This window comes from Somniosus microcephalus, chromosome 20 (genome assembly GCF_052327205.1).
Source record: "Somniosus microcephalus isolate GS21.2 chromosome 20, FLI_Smic_1.0, whole genome shotgun sequence".
Taxonomy (NCBI): domain Eukaryota; kingdom Metazoa; phylum Chordata; class Chondrichthyes; order Squaliformes; family Somniosidae; genus Somniosus; species Somniosus microcephalus.
In genome coordinates this window covers 78672604-78692456 of record NC_141006.1, presented here as the reverse complement: position 1 = coordinate 78692456, position 19853 = coordinate 78672604, and the positions used below count along the sequence as shown (strand labels likewise).

Below are 19853 nucleotides of genomic sequence, written 5' to 3'. Positions count from 1 at the left end.
CAACTGGGGATGGGCAATAAATGCTGGCCTTGCCAGCGATGCCCACGTCCCGTGAACAAATAAAAAAATCATCAAGTGATAGGAGCCTAAATTAATGTTGTTAAACTTTCATTGAGTCTTAGCTGGCATTATTGGCAAAGTTGTTAAGAGTGGAAAATCAGGTTACATTAAGAGGACAAATAGCCACAGTGTGCTGTAGCTGGCCACAAGGGTGAATGTATTATAACCACAGACCTTGTCCAACTGCAAAGCTATTATGGTAAGAAAATGTCACTCTTGAAAGGAACTATACTTGGGGCATTCCAAAATAGTGATGTCTCACATCAGATAACAACTACAAAACTCACTGGCTGTCATTTTTAGTGGTGAGCATTCGTAAGGAGAAATACATCATTAACACAGAGCAACAAAACATTTATTTTGTAACGTTAATTCTGACAAACTGAACAATTAGAAATTTGATTCAATTTCTTGCTTTTGGTGATGAACTGAGGCAAAGGGTTACATAGGAGACGAGAATCATGTTGCTGGAAAAGATTGAGTAAACCCAGTGGAGTTTCTGTTATATTCTATAATCCAATGTGTTTTGGAGATTATTTTCAGTAAATATCTGTGATTCTTAGCAAATTTTGAAAATAAGATTATTTGCAATTCACTTAATCTTATGAGACATGTTGTATCGTTTTAGTGACCAGATTTCACTTTCCCAGATGACATGGGGAGTTGGATTACAAAAGCATTATCTTTCAAACGCCCAAAGAATGCAATAAACAGCAGATGTTCTTCTGAAGAATTCCATGATCCCGTTTGATTGCAGACACTAGAAATGAGAATACAACTCCGGGTTGATGAGCCTTTTCATCCCCTTTATGCCCTTTGAGAACCAAAAGACGGTTTGGTTTCTGAGAAACAAATGGACGTTGGCTTAAATAAATTGTTGAAAAAAATAATTTGTGATAACACACACAAGATTAAAGAACAAATTAGGAGCAAAATGCAGAATTGTGTTAAATAAGAAAGAAAGAACTTGCACCACCCCGAACAGCCTAAAGCACGTCACAGTCATTGAGGTAACTTTGAAGTGTGGGCTCAGTTGTTAGGCAGTGAAACACAACAACTCATTTGCACTCGGCAAGGCCTTAAAAAAAAGCAATGGGATCATCTGTTTTAGGGATGTTGGTTGAGGGATAAATATTGTCCAGGGCACTGGGAGCGCACCAATTACTATACACTTAACAGATAGAGCTTTTTAGCTTTTTTGGCTGATTTTGCTTCTTCATATTAAGAAAAGTTTCCAGTTAAAGATAACTCAACTAGTATTGCACTGAATTCAAACTAGTAGATCACAGTTTGTATCCTAGTGTTATCTCTGGCTTGAACTCATTCATCTCCACACTATACCAGTCAATCACAGAACATCATTCATAGCAGTTGAGAATGTGAGAAAAATAGAAATGAGGAAAGGCTTGTCAGCCTATCCAGTCTGCAGTACTTTAAAGGCTGATTTTTGGAGCATTCTTCTATATGCACCAGTTTGAGATCCTGCTTCAATGCCAAGCCCAAACCTCCGTACCCCAGACAGTTTCAGTCTGCTGCCTGGAGGAGACTGCTTGGCAAATAGTCTGAAAGAGAGGATAAACAAAATGTAGTAAAATATGTCTAAGTTTATAATAGTGCTGAGAAGTAGCTCAATTTAAAGAAGTGTTTCTTCCACATGTTAGGAAACCGGTGAAGAGAAACACACCAATGTTGCTGGGATGGCACCTTGGGACATTTTGCTGTGTTTAAATACACAATATAAATACAATTTTTGGGGATGAACTACAACTAACAAATCATGGAGAGTGGGAGGCAGGCCAGGGGCGATTGGAATGGTCAAGTCTGGCGGTAACAAAGGTATGGATGTGAGTTTCAGCAGCAGATGGCTGTGGTCGGGGCAGAGGTGGGTGATGTTACGGAGGTGGTCTTTGTGATGGAGAGGATATGGGGTCGGAAGCTCAGCTCAGGGTTCGAATAGACACTGAAGATACAAACAGTCTGGTTCAACCTGAAGCTATGGCTGGGGATGCGGATGGAATCAGGGGCCACGGTACGAAGATTGAGGCGAGAGCTGGAGACGATGGCTGTGGGCCTTCCCAGTGTTTAACTGGAGGTTTACTGCGGCTTATTCAAGACTGGATCTAGGACAAGTAGCCTGACAGCACAGAGACAGTGGAAGGGTCAGGACAGGTGGCAGAGAGTTGGAGCTGGGTGTCATCAGCACAAAACTGACACAATGGGGGGATTTTTAACCTAAAAATAAAGGGTGGATTTGGAGCGTGGAGGTAGTTAAATTGTTAAAAATGGGATTCCTGACCTGAACCCGCCTACTTCCGATTTTAGCAGAGGCGGGATTGCCCCCATCAAAGTGGCAGGATTGCTTAATATTTCCAATTACAAATAATACAAGTAAAAGTGTTTGCAGAGGCAGAGATTCCGTTTTTAATTGGTATGTAGTAAAACTAAAACTATATCCAGCGAATATTTGTAGCCTATTTTTTAAAATGAGACTATTCCGTCCTATCGCTATCCCAGGTTGCTCCATGATAAAATATTACTTCAACAGTGTTCTCGTAGCCATGCTGTAATTATTAATGTAACAGCAGACTTGCCACATCTGTCAGTAGCTTGTAACTACCAGGTTATGGTGAATCTTAGCACCTGGGTACCCAAAGTGTTCGTAAAGGCAATTTTATATTCTCGCAGGGCAGTCAATGGGAGAGAATCTGTCACAGTATGAATGGCCCAAAGCTCAGAGAATCAGCACAGACCCATAGAAATGTGGGTTTATCAATGTTCCACTTGAATAAGGAAACCGGTTGAAAGAAAGAAAGACTTGTATTTCTGTAGCACCTTTCATAACCACTGGACGTCTCAAAGCACTTTACAGTCAATGAAGTACTTTTTGAAGTGTAGTCACTGTTGTAATGTGGGACACACGGCAGCCAATTTGCGCACAGCAAGCTCCCACAAACAGCAATGTGATAATGACCAGAGAATCTGTTTTTGTTATGTTGGTTGAGGGATAAATATTGACTGACCCAGGACACCAGGGAGAACTCCCCTGCTCTTCTTTGAAATAGTGCCATGGGATCTTTTATGTCCACCTGAGAGGGCAGACGGGGCCTCGGTTTAACATCTCATCTGAAAGATGGCATCTCCGACAGTGCAGCACTCCCTCAGTACTTGCACTGGAGTGTCAGCCTAGCTTTTTGTGCTGGAGTCTCATGGAGTGGGACTTGAACCCACAACCTTCTGTCTCAGAGGCGAGAGTGCTGCCCACTGAGCCACGGCTAATACTTGGAAGCAAGTTCATCTTCTGAATTTCCACTGACTCAGGAGCAAAGTGCCCACATTCCAGAGCACCCCGCTGCAAAAGTGACACAGAGGGGCCGTTCCGCAAAGACATGATCACAGATTTATTAGTACTTTCAAATCCTTTGGACTCAGTGGGCAGCTCTCTCACCTCTGAGTCAGAAGGTCGTGGGTTCAAGTCCCACTCCAGAGACTTGAGCACAAAAATCCAGGCTGACATTCCAGTGCAGTGCTGAGGGAGTGCTGCACTGTCAGAGGGGCAGTACTGAGGGAGCGCCGCACTGTCAGAGGGAGTGCTGCACTGTCAGAGAGTCAGTGCTGAGGGAGTGCTGCACTGTCGGAGGGGCAGTACTGAGGGAGCGCCGCACTGTCAGAGGGAGTGCTGCACTGTCAGAGAGTCAGTGCTGAGGGAGTGCTGCACTGTCGGAGGGGCAGTACTGAGGGAGCGCCGCACTGTCAGAGGGAGTGCTGCACTGTCAGAGAGTCAGTGCTGAAGGAGTGCTGCACTGTCGGAGGGGCAGTACTGAGGGAGCGCCGCACTGTCAGAGGGAGTGCTGCACTGTCAGAGAGTCAGTGCTGAGGGAGTGCTGCACTGTCGGAGGGGCAGTACTGAGGGAGCGCCGCACTGTCAGAGGGAGTGCTGCACTGTCAGAGAGTCAGTGCTGAGGGAGTGCTGCACTGTCAGAGGGGCAGTACTGAGGGAGCGCCGCACTGTCAGAGGGAGTGCTACACTGTCAGAGAGTCAGTGCTGAGGGAGTGCTGCACTGTCGGAGGGGCAGTACTGAGGGAGCGCTGCGCTGTCAGAGTGGCAATACTGAGGACGCGCCGCACTGTCGGAGGGGCAGTACTGAGTGAGTGCTGCACTGTTGGAGGAGCAGTACTGAGGGAGCGCTGCACTGTCGGCGAGGGAGCGCTGCACTGTCAGCGGGGCAGTGCTGAGGGAGCGCTGCGCTATCAGAGGTGCAGTACTGAGGGAGTGCTGCACTATCGGAGGGTCAGTGCTGAGGGAGCGCAGCACTGTCGGAGGGGAAGTACTGAGGGAGCGCCGCACTGTCGGAGGGTCAGTACTGAGGGAGCGCAGCACTGTCGGAGGGGAAGTACTGAGGGAGCGCCGCACTGTCGGAGGGGCAGTACTGAGGGAGCACTGCACTGTTGGAGGATCAGTACTGAGGGAGCGCTGCACTGTCGGGGGGTCAGTACTGAGAGAGCACCGCACTGTCGGAGGGGAAGTACTGAGGGAGCGCTGCACTGTTGGAGGGGCAGTACTGAGGGAGCGCCGCACTGTTGGAGGATCAGTACTGAGGGAGCGCTGCACTGTCGGGGGGTCAGTACTGAGAGAGCACCGCACTGTCGGAGGGTCAGTACTGAGGGAGCGCTGCACTGTCAGAGGGTCAGTACTGAGGGAGCGCTGCACTGTCGGAGGGGCAGTACTGAGGGAGCGCCGCACTGTCGGAGGGTCAGTGCTGAGGGAGTGCTGCACTGTCGGAGGGGCAGTACTGAGGGAGTGCTGCACTTTCGGAGGGTCAGTACTGAGGGAATGCTGCAGTGTCGGAGGTGCCGTCTTTCAGATGAGACATTAAACCGAGGGCCCGTCTGCTCTCTCAGGTGGACGTAAAAGATCCCACGGCACTAATTCGAAGAAGAGCAGGGGAGTTCTCCCCGGTGTCCTGGCCAATATTTATCCCTCAATCAACATCACTAAAACAGATTATCTGGTCATTATCACATTGCTGTTTGTGGGAGCTTGCTGTGCGCAAATTGGCTGCCGCTTTTCCTACATTACAACAGTGACTACACTTCAAAAAGTACTTAATTGGCTGTAAAGCGCTTTGGGACGTCTGGTGGTCGTGAAAGGTGCTATAGAAATGCAAGTCCTTCTTTTTCTTTCTTCCACGGATGCTTAGCTTTTGTTAACTTGGGTGAGATGTCTTCAATTATGTTAAATTTTCGTTAAAATGTTTGTGGAAACAAGACTGAAAAAATATTACATCCTTGCAGCCAAACAGTCAGAACACATTGTCGTGATGCCTGTGACAGTGACTCAGTGCACATAAAGAGCAACTTCTGAAAAGTTCAGGGTGGGTGGGAAATAATTAATCTTAGACAATGACCAAACTCATGCACAGTACTTGAATTCCACACAGTACATACTGTATCAAGTCATTCAGACTTTTGTTTGGAAAGGAGTCATGATCTTTTCTGTCTCCGCCTCCCTCTCTCTCCCCCTCCCCCACCCCACAGGCTGTATGGCTTGTTGGCCTCCCTAACCCGCTGTTTCCTGAGTTCTGCTCCAGCACTGGGCTGCAGCAAGCCTCATTCCTGCATGAGCTCACACGACAGCTCCCACTGTGCAAACAAAGGCGATCTGTGCAGCGACAGATCTCCATTATCAGCTTCCAAACAAACCGTTACTGTTTCCACTGGCCAGTTTTAATCACAATTCAGCGGCAAACACTTCCAGTTCTCGAAATTTTTATTTTCAGCACTTGGCAAATTTCACAATTCCTTATTGGCGCTGACATTTCTTTGTGGGAAGCCTTTACTGGAATTCACTCCTATCAAGAGTCAAACACGTCTTGTAACACTTCTTGTTCTTTCCTGACATGGGAAGAATTTTTGTTGTTGATTTGTGCACAGATGCAGAAGAACCATCGCAGCCACACGGTGCCTTGCCGTCCCTCAATGCATTATTTTGTCCAACTTATTTGGCAGAACAAATCGTTTGCCGTGAACCCAACTGTTAGTTATCCCATTTTCAGCCTGTTTCAGCACTTGCGTGGACCTGCCCAAATCATGTGTGTTTTAAAGATCAGGTGCTGGTGAAGTAGGCTGACCACACGTCCCCCTTTTCCGGGGACGATCCTCCGGTTGAGGGACTGCGTCCCCAGGCAAACAAAGTCCCCGGAAGAGTCCCTGGTTCAGGAAACTTGTCTCCGAATACACGCGGGTTCAAATCAGGAGCCATGTGACCCCGTGCTGCCCTGTGGTCGGTCAGGGTTAGATGTAATATCCAAGTTTGCAGACGACACAAAGCTGGGTGGGCGTGTGTGCTGTGAGGAGGATGCTGAGAAACTCCAGTATGATTTGGACAGGTTGGGTGATTGGGCAGATGCATGGCAGATGCAATATAACGTGGATAAATGCGAGGTTATCCACTTTGGTGTCAAAAACAGGAAGGCAGATTATTATCTGAACGGCAATAGATTGGGAAAAGGAGAAGCGCAACAAGACCTGGGTGTCCTTGTGCACCAGTCGCTGAAGGTAAGCATGCAAGTGCAGCAGGCGGTTAAGAAGGCAAATGGTATGTTGGCCTTCGTAGCGAGAGGATTCGAGTACAGGAACAAGGATGTCTTGCTGCAGTTGTACAGGGCCTTGGTGAGACCACACCTTGAGTATAGTGTGCAGTTTTGGTCGCCTTATCTGAGGAAGGATGTTCTTGCCATGGAGGGAGTGCAGCGAAGATTCACCAGACTGATACCTGGGATGGCAGGAACGACGTATGAGGAGAGATTGGGTCAATTGGGCTTATATTCGCTGGAGTTTAGAAGAATGAGAGGGGATCTCATTGAAACTTATAAAATTCTAGCAGGACTAGACAGACTAGATGCAGGAAGGATGTTCCCGATGGCGGGGGAGTCCAGAACCAGGGGTCACAGTCTAAGGATAAGGGGTAAACCATTTAGGACAGAGATGAGGAGGAATTTTTTCACCCAGAGAGTGGTGAACCTGTGGAATTCTCTACCACAGAAGGCAGTAGAGGCCAATTCATTAAATATATTCAAGAAGGAGTTAGATATATTTCTTAAGGCTAAAGGGATCAAGGGATATGGAGAGAAGGCAGGGACAGGGTACTGAATTTGAATGATCAGCCATGATCGCATTGAATGGTGGAGCAGGCTTGAGGGGCCAAATGGCCTACTCCTGCTCCTATCTTCTATGTTTCTATGGCAGTAAAGTGGGCTGGGCTGTGTGGCGGGGTGGGTTCCGATTGGTGGGAGGAATGTCAGTCTCCTGTTTTCAACCAGTAGAAGGGGTGGATTCTGTAATGTATGTAATGTATATATACCTTAAGGGGGAGAACTACTTTTTACAGCTCCTGTATACTGTAGTACCGGCAGTGACCACACCTGTATATAAACCCTGAGTAGTGATCTGTACAGTTAGTTCTAGAGTAACCCTCATTCAGTAAACACCTGTTGAATCGTTCCCTGCCGTCTGTTGTCTGATTATTGAAGGACACAACATTAAGATACACGGACATAACATTGGCGACGACGCAGATTCGAACCTTCCTGCAACTCTGCATCACCTCCCAGGGATTCGCTCCTGGAGAACAGTGGAAGAAGGTCGAGCCCAGAAGCACGGGCGTCGACCACGGGCAACCGCCCAGTCATCCAGCGGAGATTTGAGCATCGCAGGGGAGGCTGTCGAGAGCCAGGCTTGGCTTTCCAGTCACGGTGGTCCAGCGAAACGGGCTGGCAACAGGTACTGCGCAGGCCCTTCCCGGACAACGGCGGGCTAGAGCCCGACCGACCGGCACAGAAAAAGGCGGAGCAGCGTCGACGGGGGAGAGAGAGAGGGCAGAGCGCACAGGGCGCAGCCGGTGTTCAGGACCGAGCGGCGTCAACGGGGGAGAGAGACGAGAGAGAGCAGAGCGCAGCCGGTGGTCAAGGGCCGAGCAGCATCAACGGGGGAGAGAGGCGCGCAGGAAAACGCGAGGCGCGGCCATTGCCACGAGGACCGCAGAGAGCGGCGTTGGCAGCAGCGTAGGAGCAGCGCATGAAACCCACAGGGTGTCGCCATTTGCCACGAGGACCGCCGAGAGCGGCATTGGCAGCAGCGCGGGAGATGCCATTTTAAGCCGCAGCGGGGAAGAAAGGAAAGCGCGGGAGACGCCATTTTAAGCTGCAGCGGGGAGGAAAGGAAAGCGCGGGAGATGCCATTTTAAGCCAATCCAACCACACCCAAAAATGCCGAAGAGTGGCAGTATCACAGCGTTCGACAATGAAGTCAAAGATTGGACGACATATGTCGAACGCATAGAAGTAGACTGCAAGGCGAATGAAGTGCCAGATGACAAGAAAGCGCTGGTATTGTTGAATTCAATGGGTGCAAAAACGTATGGCTTACTACGAAACCTAGTAACCCCAGAGAAGCCAGTAGAAAAGGATTTTAAAAACATAGTGTCAATCCTACAGGACCACTTAAACCCCACACCGCTGCAGATAGCAGAAAGATTTAAGATTCACAAAAGGAACCAGCATAAAGATGAAAGTAATACTGAGTATTTAACGGAACTGCGCAAGCTATCGAAACACTGCCAGTTTGGAACGGGACTAGCAGATACTTTAAGGGACAAGTTTGTGTGTGGGCTTCAAAGTGAAGGAACTCAGAAACGGCTTCTATCAGAAAAGGATCTTACGCTGGACAAGGCTTTCAGCATTGCAGTATCACATGAAGCAGCCGCACGGGGCGCTGCAGAGATACAACGGAGACCGCAAGAATATGGCACAAATGAAATGTCATACGGAACAGTGAAGTGCTACCGCTGCGGCAGAACAACACACGACCATAATGATTGCTGGTTCAAGGACAAAGTGTGCAGACAGTGTGGAAAAGTAGGACACATAGCAAGAGTCTGCAGGTCGGGAAAGAAAACCAGCAGCAAGAAATCTCCACAGGAGAAGTACAAGAAGGTACATAAGGTGACGGAGAGTAGTTCAGACGAACAGAAGAGTGATACAGACTCCGGAAGCAAGGAGCTGGGTTGTCTGAAACTACATAATGTGATCAAAACGGAGGATCACCAAACTATCTGGGTCACGCTCAAGATAGCAGGAGTCCAAGTGAAAATGGAATTGGACACAGGATCAGCCCTAACAGTCATAAACCGAAGGGACTACAAGCGGCTATTCTCACATATACCCTTGAGAGATACAGAGATTGTCTTGAAGACGTACACGGGGCAAAAAGTCTACCCCAAAGGAAAAATAAGGGTTAACGTTATATATAACGGCAAGGAAACACCAAAAATGGACCTATATGTATTGCCAGATGAAGGACCACCACTACTAGGACGTGAATGGATCCGGAAGATACAGCTAGATTGGCATTCCATACAAGCACTGACTGTAGATGCCAAAAAGGATGACGACGTCACACCTGGACGACTGTCAAAAATGCTAACTGACGCACAAGAAGTGTTCCAGCAGGGACTCGGAACACTAAAAGACATAACAGCAATGATCAAAATAGAGGAAAATGCAAGCCCAAAGTTTTTTAAGGCCAGACCGGTACCTTATGCGATCCGCCCAGCCATCGAAGCAGAGCTGGAACGTTTTGAACTTTCAGGAGTACTGTCCAAAGTGGACTGGAGCGAGTGGGCTACACCCATCATTCCTGTAATGAAGAGGTCATTGAGTAATACGCCTGGGGAACCAAAGAAGGTTCGCATCTGTGGGGACTTTAAGGTGACAGTGAACCCAGTCCTTCACACTGTACAATATCCGCTTCCGCGGATTGAAGATATTTTCGCCTCGCTATCTGGAGGGAAACGCTTCACTAAGATTGATCTGGCCCAGGCGTACCTGCAAATGGAGGTAGAAGAAGCCTCGAAACAGTACCTCACGATCAACACTCATAAAGGTCTCTACCAATACAACCGGCTGGTGTTCGGGGTAGCATCAGCTCCGGCTATTTGGCAAAGGGCAATGGAACAAGTCCTGCAAGGGATTCCAGGGACCCAGTGTTATTTGGACGACATCCTGGTCACGGGAGAAAATGACAGTGATCACCTCGCCAACCTGGAGCAGGTGCTCCCTAGATTGAAGGAATATGGGCTCCGAGCTAATCGCCACAAATGCGAGTTTTTCCAGAAGCAGATCTCGTATTGTGGCCACGTTATTGATGAAGAGGGGTTACATAAGTCCCCTGCAAAGATTGAGGCAGTAGTCAAGGCTCCAGCACCGGAAAATGTGTCACAACTGAGGTCGTTCCTCGGGCTGGTGAACTACTACCATAAGTTCTTGCCAAATTTGTCTACCGTACTACATCCACTGAACACCCTACTGCAAACGGGGGTGCCATGGAAGTGGAGTGACAAATGTAAACGAGCTTTCCAGAAGAGCAAAGCATTGATCACATCAAAAGAGGTGTTGGCTCATTTCAACCCAGCACTACCAATTCGGTTGGCGTGTGATGCATCACCCTATGGCATTGGAGCGGTGCTGTCGCACAAATTCCCGGACGGCTCGGAGGGGCCAGTAGCCTTTGCGTCTCGGTCACTAACCTCAGCCGAGCGTAACTACGCCTATTTTGACAGGGAGGCCCTCAGCCTAGTGTGGGGAGTGAAAAAGTTCAATCACTATCTGCACGGACAGAAGTTCACCTTGCTGACTGACCACCAACCACTTGTCTCCATCTTTAATCCAAAGAAGGGCATTCCGGTGATGACTGCGCAACGGCTACAAAGATGGTCCCTTTTTCTAGGGGCGCACCAATATGAAATCGAGTATAAGGGCACGAAACAGCATGGAAGCGCTGATGGGCTAGCACGCCTGCCACTGCCTACTGCGGAGGAAGCACCAGCAGTGGATCCTGTCGAAATATTTCATTCGACTATAATTGAATGCTTGCCAGTAACTAACGCTGGTATAGAGAAGGAGACCCGAAATGACCCGACACTGTCTCGGGTATATGATTTGACGGTGAAGGGATGGCCAGCACATGGCGACTCACTGTTGCCAGCATTCTCATCCAGAAGAGAACAGCTGTCAGTATGCCAGGGGACAGTGATGTGTGGATCCCGAGTGGTAATTCCACCCAAGTTAAGGGAGAGAGTGCTCAATGAGCTTCACGAAGGTCATCTGGGAGGGGTGAAAATGAAAAGCCTTGCTAGGGCTTATATGTGGTGGCCAGGGATCGATCAGCAAATTGAGGACCTGACAAAGAGCTGCTCAGGATTCCAGATGGTCCAAAATGCACCACCACATGCCCCTCTACACCCATGGGAGTGGCCCTCATCTCCATGGCAACGGGTGCATATTGATTTTGCTGGTCCATTCATGGACTCAATGTTTTTAATAGCCGTGGATGCGCACTCGAAATGGCCTGAGGTGATCAAAATGTCCTCCACCACCACGGAGAAAACTATTGCAGTCCTACGGACCATTTTTGCCAGGAACGGCTTGCCAGAGCAGATTTGCTCTGATAACGGACCACAGTTTGTGTCCGAAGAGTTTTGAAGATTTATGAAAAGGAATGGGGTAAGGCATTACACATCTGCCCCGTATCATCCAGCCACAAATGGATTGGCTGAGAGGTTCGTACAAACCTTTAAAAAAGCAGTAAAGGCCATGTGCGATGACGACATTCCACTGCAGCATAACATACATAGAAACATAGAAACATAGAAACTAGGAGCAGGAGCAGGCCATTCGGCCCTTCGAGCCTTCTCCGCCATTCAACGAGATCATGGCTGATCATCCAAACCCTAGCACCCGGTCCCTACACCGACAGCCATCCCACCCAAGCCCCACCCCCGCAACCCCGTAACCCCACATATTCAATCCCCCCTAACACTAAGGGCCAATTTTTATCATGGCCAATCAACCTAACCCGCACATCTTTGGACAATTTCCTGTTAGCCTACAGAAATGCGACACATGCAGTCACCAACCAGGCCCCGGCCATGATGTTCTTTAACCGAAGGTTGAGATCTCGTCTGGATTTGCTCAGACCAAATGTACGAAGAGATGTTGAGAGTAAGCAATTCCAGCACATAATAATAATAATAATAATAATTCAACTTTATTGTCATTGTACAATGCACAACGAAATGTGATCTTGCAAGCTCCCATGAGTCCAGTACAAATAACATTAACATTAAACGTAAATAGCACCGTCCTCGGAGAAGCAAAGCCGCTGCGTCTGTGCGCGCCGCCATTCCATTTCCACCATTCCACATCAATGAGAAGCCGACAAGGAGCTTCAATGTAGGGCAACCAGTCTTGGCCCGCGACTACCGAACAGAGAAATGGCAACCAGGAACGATATGCACATGGCAGGGGCCACTAATGTACACAGTGGATGTTGGGGAGAACATTGTGAGATGCCATGCTGACCAGATCCTAGATTCACAGGAACGAGTCAACCCCATGTCTCGGCCATACGTACCTGGTGAGGAACCCGACGTACAGGTCGCATCTACCTCAGAAACAATAGCATTGGAAGCTGATGAATCAACTGACGACAGGGTGCTAGAATCGCCTCCGCACCAAGAGCGAGACACTCGGGAAAGGCGTTATCCAGAAAGAATCAGGAAGCCTCCTCAGAGACTGAATATATGAATGGACTATTTTCATATAACATTGTATATTATAAATGTTAATTGTTAAATGAGTATTATGGTACCGTTAATCTAAAAGGGGAGGAATTGTAATGTATGTAATCTATATATACCTTAAGGGAGAGAACTACTTTTTAGAGCTCCTGTATACTGTAGTACTGGCAGTGACCACACCTGTATATAAACCCTGAGTAGTGATCTGTACAATTAGTTCTAGAGTAACCCTCATTCAGTAAACACCTGTTGAATCGTTCCCTGCAGTCTGTTGTCTGATTATTGAAAGACACAACATTAAGATACACGGACATAACAGATTCACTGAGGGATTTTAATTTATGCAGAGATTGCGCTCTGTGGCCGCAGTACACATGCTCCATCCCCCCAAAACCCTAACCCCCATCCCCACCCCCATCACCTGCCCCTCCTCTCTCCCCACCGAATCCCCGGATATTCCTATGAAATCCGATTGAAGAGAAATCGGCCCCGGAGCCAGACAAGTAACAGGAGCTGCTGGTAACCGGAATAATGAGCGGCGGCTGGAGCCGGGCTGTGTGGAAGTCCCTGGAGCAGGATCAGAGCACGCTCCGCAGCCTCGGATGGTGTGGGTGAGTGTCGGGCTGTGAGGAGGGGGAGGGGCCAGTGATGGCGGTCGGCAGATGCTGCAAACAGCGGCCACATTATTCTGCCGCTGCATTTTACAGATTCAGTTTGCATCAAAATAACCAAAATGTTTGCCTCGCTGCGCTGCGCAACCGGCTGCTTTGCTGTGCTCCCACCCAGCGTCGCCCTGGATTCGGTTTAGAAAATAAGGTCACCCCCAGGTAAAGGTAATTTTTTAAACTTAGAAATTGCTGTTCCTGTCTTATTCGGGGCTTAACTAGGTGTTAGTGAAAGTTTCCTGTTCTTACTCGGCATTGCCAACCCTCCTGGATTGGTGTCTCCAGAATTGCCGATCAGTCTCCCGGGCGCTGCTGCTGTCGACCCGGGAGAAACGTACTTTTGTATTCGCGTTTCCGCCTCCGCAGCCCTAACTCTCAACTCCTACCTCACATCGTCCTGGCGGGGTCCCAGGCACGCGAGGCACTGCCCAGCTTCAGTTTCAGACAATTGGCCGCTCATTTCATGCTGGGATTTCCCTGTGGCTGGTTGACCCGCTGACAGTAATGTAGCTTGCCACACTTCGGCAAAGTTACAGTGCTGATGGGATTGAATGTCACATGGCCAAGTGTCACATGATCAGATGCCATGTGATCAAACCTTCAGGAATACGGCCAATCAGAGTTGCTAACCCTACTCTTGCTGGTCCCGTTCTGCCATGTTCAGTGCTGGTGGAGCAGCGCATGAGGTCGTGAATGTAGTGGTCAGAAACATATAAAGTGGGAAAAAAATTAATCTACTTTCCATTAAATGAAGACTGTAGCATCCTCCATGCAATCTGTCCCTTAATGGCTGTTCTGACTTGACAAGGTTAACACATTACACCAGTGATGCAATAATCCGACACAAGTTCTCCTTAAGTGTCCAATCTGGCTCCTTAATTGATGTGCTCGCTATCCATTTGTGCCCTCCAGTAATTGTGTTACTGTTGGGAAACATGCAGTAATCCAGCACTGTGCCATAATCCTGACATTCCTGCTCCCTGTCGCTCAACTAGCACTGGTGTAACGTGTCACGCTGCAATCTCTGGGCTGATAGTTTAAATCATTTGTGCCATCGGCACTCCATTTCTTTATGGAATATCACGAAGTACATCCACCATCTTAAAATGATCAGAGTACTGTTGGCCATTCCCAGCTGACCTGCTGGATAGAGGCACCACTTGATCTAGCATTAGGCCGTACAGACCAGAACATCTTGAATTTGATTCCTGACGTGTGTTGAGATAGCTCATCTCGGCTGGGTTAGCATTTCAGGCACAATCGGCTAAAGAGTGAAAGATCCATCTCGGATTTACTCTCCCGATTGTTGCCAGTGACTATTTTTTGGAGCAGGTGTGTGCTGGGTGAGAGTAGGATTGGACTTTGCTGCGATGTTCTCCATTGTAAGTAGTCTGCCAATACTCACTCTCTAGGTTCACGCATAAAGATTGGCCACTGGGGCAAGATATTGAGGGCTCCCAATGGCACTCATGGAACTGCATTCCAGCAAGTGTCAGTGCCTTCAGGAGAGAAGGGGGAACATAAGAACATAACAATTAGGAGCAGGAGTTGGCCACACGGCCCCTCAAGCCTGCTCCGCCATACGGCCCCTCGAGCCTGCTCCACCACACAGCCCCTCGAGCCTGCTCCACCACACGGCCCCTCGAGCCTGCTCCGCCACACGGCCCCTCGAGCCTGCTCCGCCACACGGCCCCTCGAGCCTGCTCCGCCACACGGGCCCTCGAGCCTGCTCCGCCACACGGCCCCTCGAGCCTGCTCCGCCACACGGCCCCTCGAGCCTGCTCCGCCACACGGCCCCTCGAGCCTGCTCCGCCACACGCCATTTCGAGCCTGCTCCGCCACACGGCCCCTCGAGCCTGCTCCGCCAGACGGCCCCTCGAGCCTGCTCCGCCACACGGCCCCTCGAGCCTGCTCCGCCACACGGCCCCTCGAGCCTGCTCCGCCACACGGCCCCTCGAGCCTGCTCCGCCACACGGCCCCTCGAGCCTGCTCCGCCATACGGCCCCTCGAGCCTGCTCCGCCATACGGCCCCTCGAGCCTGCTCCGCCATACGGCCCCTCGAGCCTGCTCCGCCATTCAATATGATCATGGCTGATCATCGACCTCAACTCCATTTTCCCACCCGATCTCCACACCCCTTGATTCCCCGAGAGTCCAAAAATCTATCGATCTCAGCCTTGAATATACTCAAAGACTCAGCATCCACAGCTCTCTGGGGCAGAGAATTCCAAAGATTCACAACCCTGTGAGTGACGAAATTCTTCCTCATCTCAATCTTAAATAGCCGACCCCTTATCCTGAGACTATGCCCCCTAGTTCTAGACTCTCCAGCCAGGGGGAAACAACCTCTCAGCATCTAGCCTGTCAATCCCCCTCAGAATCTTGTATGTTTCAATGAGATCACCTCTCATTCTTCTAAACTCCAGAGAGTATCGGCCCATTCTACACAATCTCTCCTCATAGGACAACCCTGTCATCCCAGGGATCAATCTGGTGAACCTTCGTTTGCATTGCCTCCAAGGCAAGTATATCCTTCCTTAGATAAGGAAATATTGAAAGAAAAATACCCAATAATGTAGACCTTGCTTCTTTCTTCGTTGTGCATTCAATGAATGAGGAGAAGTTATATTTGTATTGTGGTAAACACCCAACATCTGTTTCTTGTGCTGCTTCTGGGTTTTAGCCTCATGTTTATATCCTGTATGTGATGATTAAAATAAGATGCGTTTACATGCATTGTTGCAGCTGCTGCCAAATTGAATGAGGGTGGCCAGATTTAGAACAGACAAACATTAATGTAAAACATGCATAAAATCAAAACAGAAACAAAACCACAAATGTTTCTTTACCTTAAATTGTTGGTTTTAACAGAGGGATTTACCTATTTCACGATCGGGTAGACCAGGTCTCTGGTAATTAGTTTGGTCCTAGAGAACTTGAAGGTTAACGCATTGGTTTTGCCTCTGATGAATGGAATGAAGTTTGACTGGTTTCCAAAGATACCGTGTACATTAAGGAATCTTATTATGTTTCAGGGGAATTGCAGTTTCACACTTGTAATCAAACATAGGTCAGTGTGTAAAAGGTACAGCTGGGATCATTTGTTTTACAGTGTGGAGTTCAGTCATGTTTCATGTCCGCACACAGAAACAAACAAGCTAACAATCGACTCTGCTCAAGTCAATATTAAGAGAAAATATGATGCTGATGTTGTATTTGGTTTACAGTATTGCCCTTTACTAAAATGAATTAATAATACTTTTATTACTGTTAATTTTTGAAGCTTTGAATCCCTGTCCCTGCTGTAATTGAAATATGGATTTTGTTGTAGCTACAATATGAATTTGTTTGAGGGGAATAAGTTTACAGCTACAGTACATACACTGAATTCCACTTACTATTATGTCCAGTTTGATGCTAGATTTATGATGCCAAAAGGATGTAATAAAAATTAACAGGGTAGAAATACTGCTAAAGAAATGGAAACTAAATCCACAAAAGCTGTCATTAATAGGCAGATTGGGTGCAAGTGGCATTAGGTTTGTGAAAATGAAAAGCAATTATCATATTTTTGACAAACACTGTGCATAAGTTTTGTCACGCTGCATGGGTAATGAATATTTTGTCTCGTTTGTGCAATGTTGTGGATGTTAGACAATGAACAACGTTTTAAAATAAAGATACATGGACCATTGTGCTGTGACAAACAATAGCACACTGTTTGTGAGAATGTTCCTTACCCCAACCCCACCTGCTCCAACCCCAACAACTGGCGTGATGCTCCTCATCAGAATTAGAGATCTCGTTAACAGCAGCGTGGCTATGATAGAACATTAGGACAAACTCCGCGGCATGGGGAAGCTTTACAGATAAAATGATCTTGACTTTAAATGAACTGTTACCGCTGTCCTTGCAGAAAGGGTAAGTAGGGCGGTCAGTGAGGTTTTAAACGAGTAGGGTGGGTGAAGGGATCAGAATAATTATAGTGATGAGAAAAAGCTGATTAAAATAGTAAACTCTAGTGGGGATGGAGACATCGACCTTAGGGCAGATAGGTGATACATTCATTATTTAAATTCATTCCTGGGATGTGGGCATTGCTGACAAGGCTGGTATTGATTGCCCATCCCTCGTTACCCTGAGAAGTTAGCGATGTGCCTTCTCATTGAACCACAAGTACAACTGAATGGTTTGCTGGGCCACGTCAGAGGGCCACGCCAGAGGATGGTTAAGAGCCAGCCACATTGGTGTGGGACTGGAGTCACATATAGGCCATACATTTTGGGTTTTTATGACAATCCGACAGATTCACTTTTACTGTAGCAGCTTTTAATATTTTTTAATACTGTGATCAAATTCTCAAATGCCAACTTGCATTCTACTGGATTTATTAGTCCAGGTCTCCGGATTACAAGTTCAGTAACATAACCACTGCACTGTCGCATCCGCAGTGGCTCTTTTACATAGTAATATAAGTGGGGGTTGACCAGCACCAGTCAGGAGTACATGGTCATGAAGCACTCCGCTGGTGGAAGTGCAGCCTAAGTCTGGTGATCTCCAAATTGTGGGGCTAGAGTCATTGGCCTTGTTATGATGGGCACATCTCAGCTTTAAGAGCACATCAATGGCGCCTGTCCTGATCCGCTGGAGTAACTGTGAGTGGCCTGGAGAACTCTAAGGCTCTTCTAGGGCCATCAACAAAAGGCCAGTTAACTCTTCCAAAAGCTCCAAGGGGGTGGGCGGGTTTGCAGTTACTAATTTTAAAATTAAAGGTCATCAATTTTCAGGTCTTTCCTCGGGCTTCAGCTGATGTGAGTTCTGCTGCAACCTACCGAGGGCGTTCTGGGCAGAACTTTTGCAGGGAAGCCCAGGAACTCTCCCCAACACAACCTCTTGAAGTAGGAGGTGATGCCGGGAGAAAATCCCCCTTTCCCCCCCATGGAATTTTATGTCCTCCATTCCACTGTGCGGAATCGCGGTGGAACCATGTTCTAGATGACCCTTTGTCAGAACTGGAAAAAGTTAGAGATGTAACAGGTATCTGCCATTTGCAACATTTAGCCACTTCTGCCGTCCACCCTAGCACAGACCGGCCCTCTTGTTCTTTCCTCCACTCCCTCTTTCCCTGCCCCTACACTTGCTTAAAACCTGTTACCTCTCTAACTTTTTCCAGTTCTGACGAAGGGTCATCGGCCTGAAACGTTAACTCTGCCTCTCTCTCCACAGATGCTGCCTGACCTGCTGAGTAGTTCCAGCATTTTCTGTTTTTATTTCAGATTTCCAGCATCCGCAGTATTTTGCTTTTGTACCCCAACAATTAGGCTGGATGTGTGCCCTGGCCCAAGACAGAATTTTGTACCCCCAACCTTGTTTTACTAAAGTGCAATTAATTATTCATGTAGATTCTTCTCGACATCTCCAAAGCCCTGTGCAGAGTATTTTCCAGCAGGAAATATAATTAAATACAATGTGTTCTGTTGATCTGTGAACTGATGGTCCATTTTTTCCCCCTAGTAAATTCTGGCGATGGTATCGACTACAGTCAGCAGAAACGAGAAAATATTGGTGACCTTATAAATGAAACTCTGGAGGTATTCGAGCGCTTCGGAGGGGAAGATGCATTCATCAACATAAAGTACATGGTCCCCACGTATGAGTCCTGCATACTAAACTAAGCGAATGGAAAAGAGCACACAATGAAGAATTGAAATCATTCATGGGCAGACTCACACTGTTGTACTCCAGAACCAGCCGCATATATTTCTGAGGATTAGAATTTTATTCAAAATAGAATCTTTTTGTAGAAGGTACAGAAACAGAACATCAGCAGCAGCAAAAGACAAGTTTAAAAACTGTCGGAATTTGATTAAGACTGCTTTTCTTTGTTAATGTTAAAATGATGTTTTGCATTATCTTTGACGATATCCAACCTTATATTAACTTGACAATAAACGACTATTTTATTTAATTTAATAATCTGCATAAATTAGTTGAGCATTTATGAACAATACGGCCATGTACACAAAGAGTAATATTGTCTACAAATATTGAACTGTTTGTACAATAAAAACATTCAATATTCATTTGAGAATTGGTATTCCCCCATCCCAGCTTTCTCATGCGAAGTTTAGGAGGGTGATTTTCTCGGTCTTGCTGATGTTTCCAGTGGTCTGATGATGCACACGTCAATTCAGTTGCTCCTTGTGGGCGGAGGTTGACACACAGGACAATGCCAGAAGCGGGTTTAACACCCACCCATAAAAAATAAGCAAGCTCTGTGACTTGAAGGCAAACATCCAGTTAAAACAATCCACGCGGTGGTTTCTAATCACTTAAATCAGCCGCGCACACGTGGCCTCAGAGCTGGTACTGATGGGATAAATTCATTACCAAACCCAACAAAAGTGGACGTTTGTTTCTATCATGGCTGCCATACTCCTTTCAGATAAGGGGCAGAACACACAGGTAGTCCCGGCACAGAGGCACAGGACTCT

General features: G+C 47.6%; 1 protein-coding gene across 5 annotated transcripts in view; it reads left to right on the top strand.

The window, feature by feature from the left end:
- The window catches only part of pacrg (PARK2 co-regulated), a 394611-nt gene extending 375163 nt beyond the window's left edge, over window positions 1-19448 (top strand). For 2 of the 5 annotated variants that reach the window (XM_085963066.1, XM_085963067.1), the window contains one exon: window positions 18874-19447. In XM_085963066.1, coding sequence (XP_085819192.1) covers window positions 18874-19034 — 161 coding nt within the window. In that variant the 3' untranslated portion in view covers window positions 19035-19447. Of the gene's footprint in view, window positions 1-18873 lie in introns of all 5 variants that reach the window. The other 3 variants (XM_085963069.1, XM_085963068.1, XM_085963070.1) reach the window with 3 other exon arrangements.
- The last annotated feature ends 405 nt before the right edge of the window (window positions 19449-19853 follow it).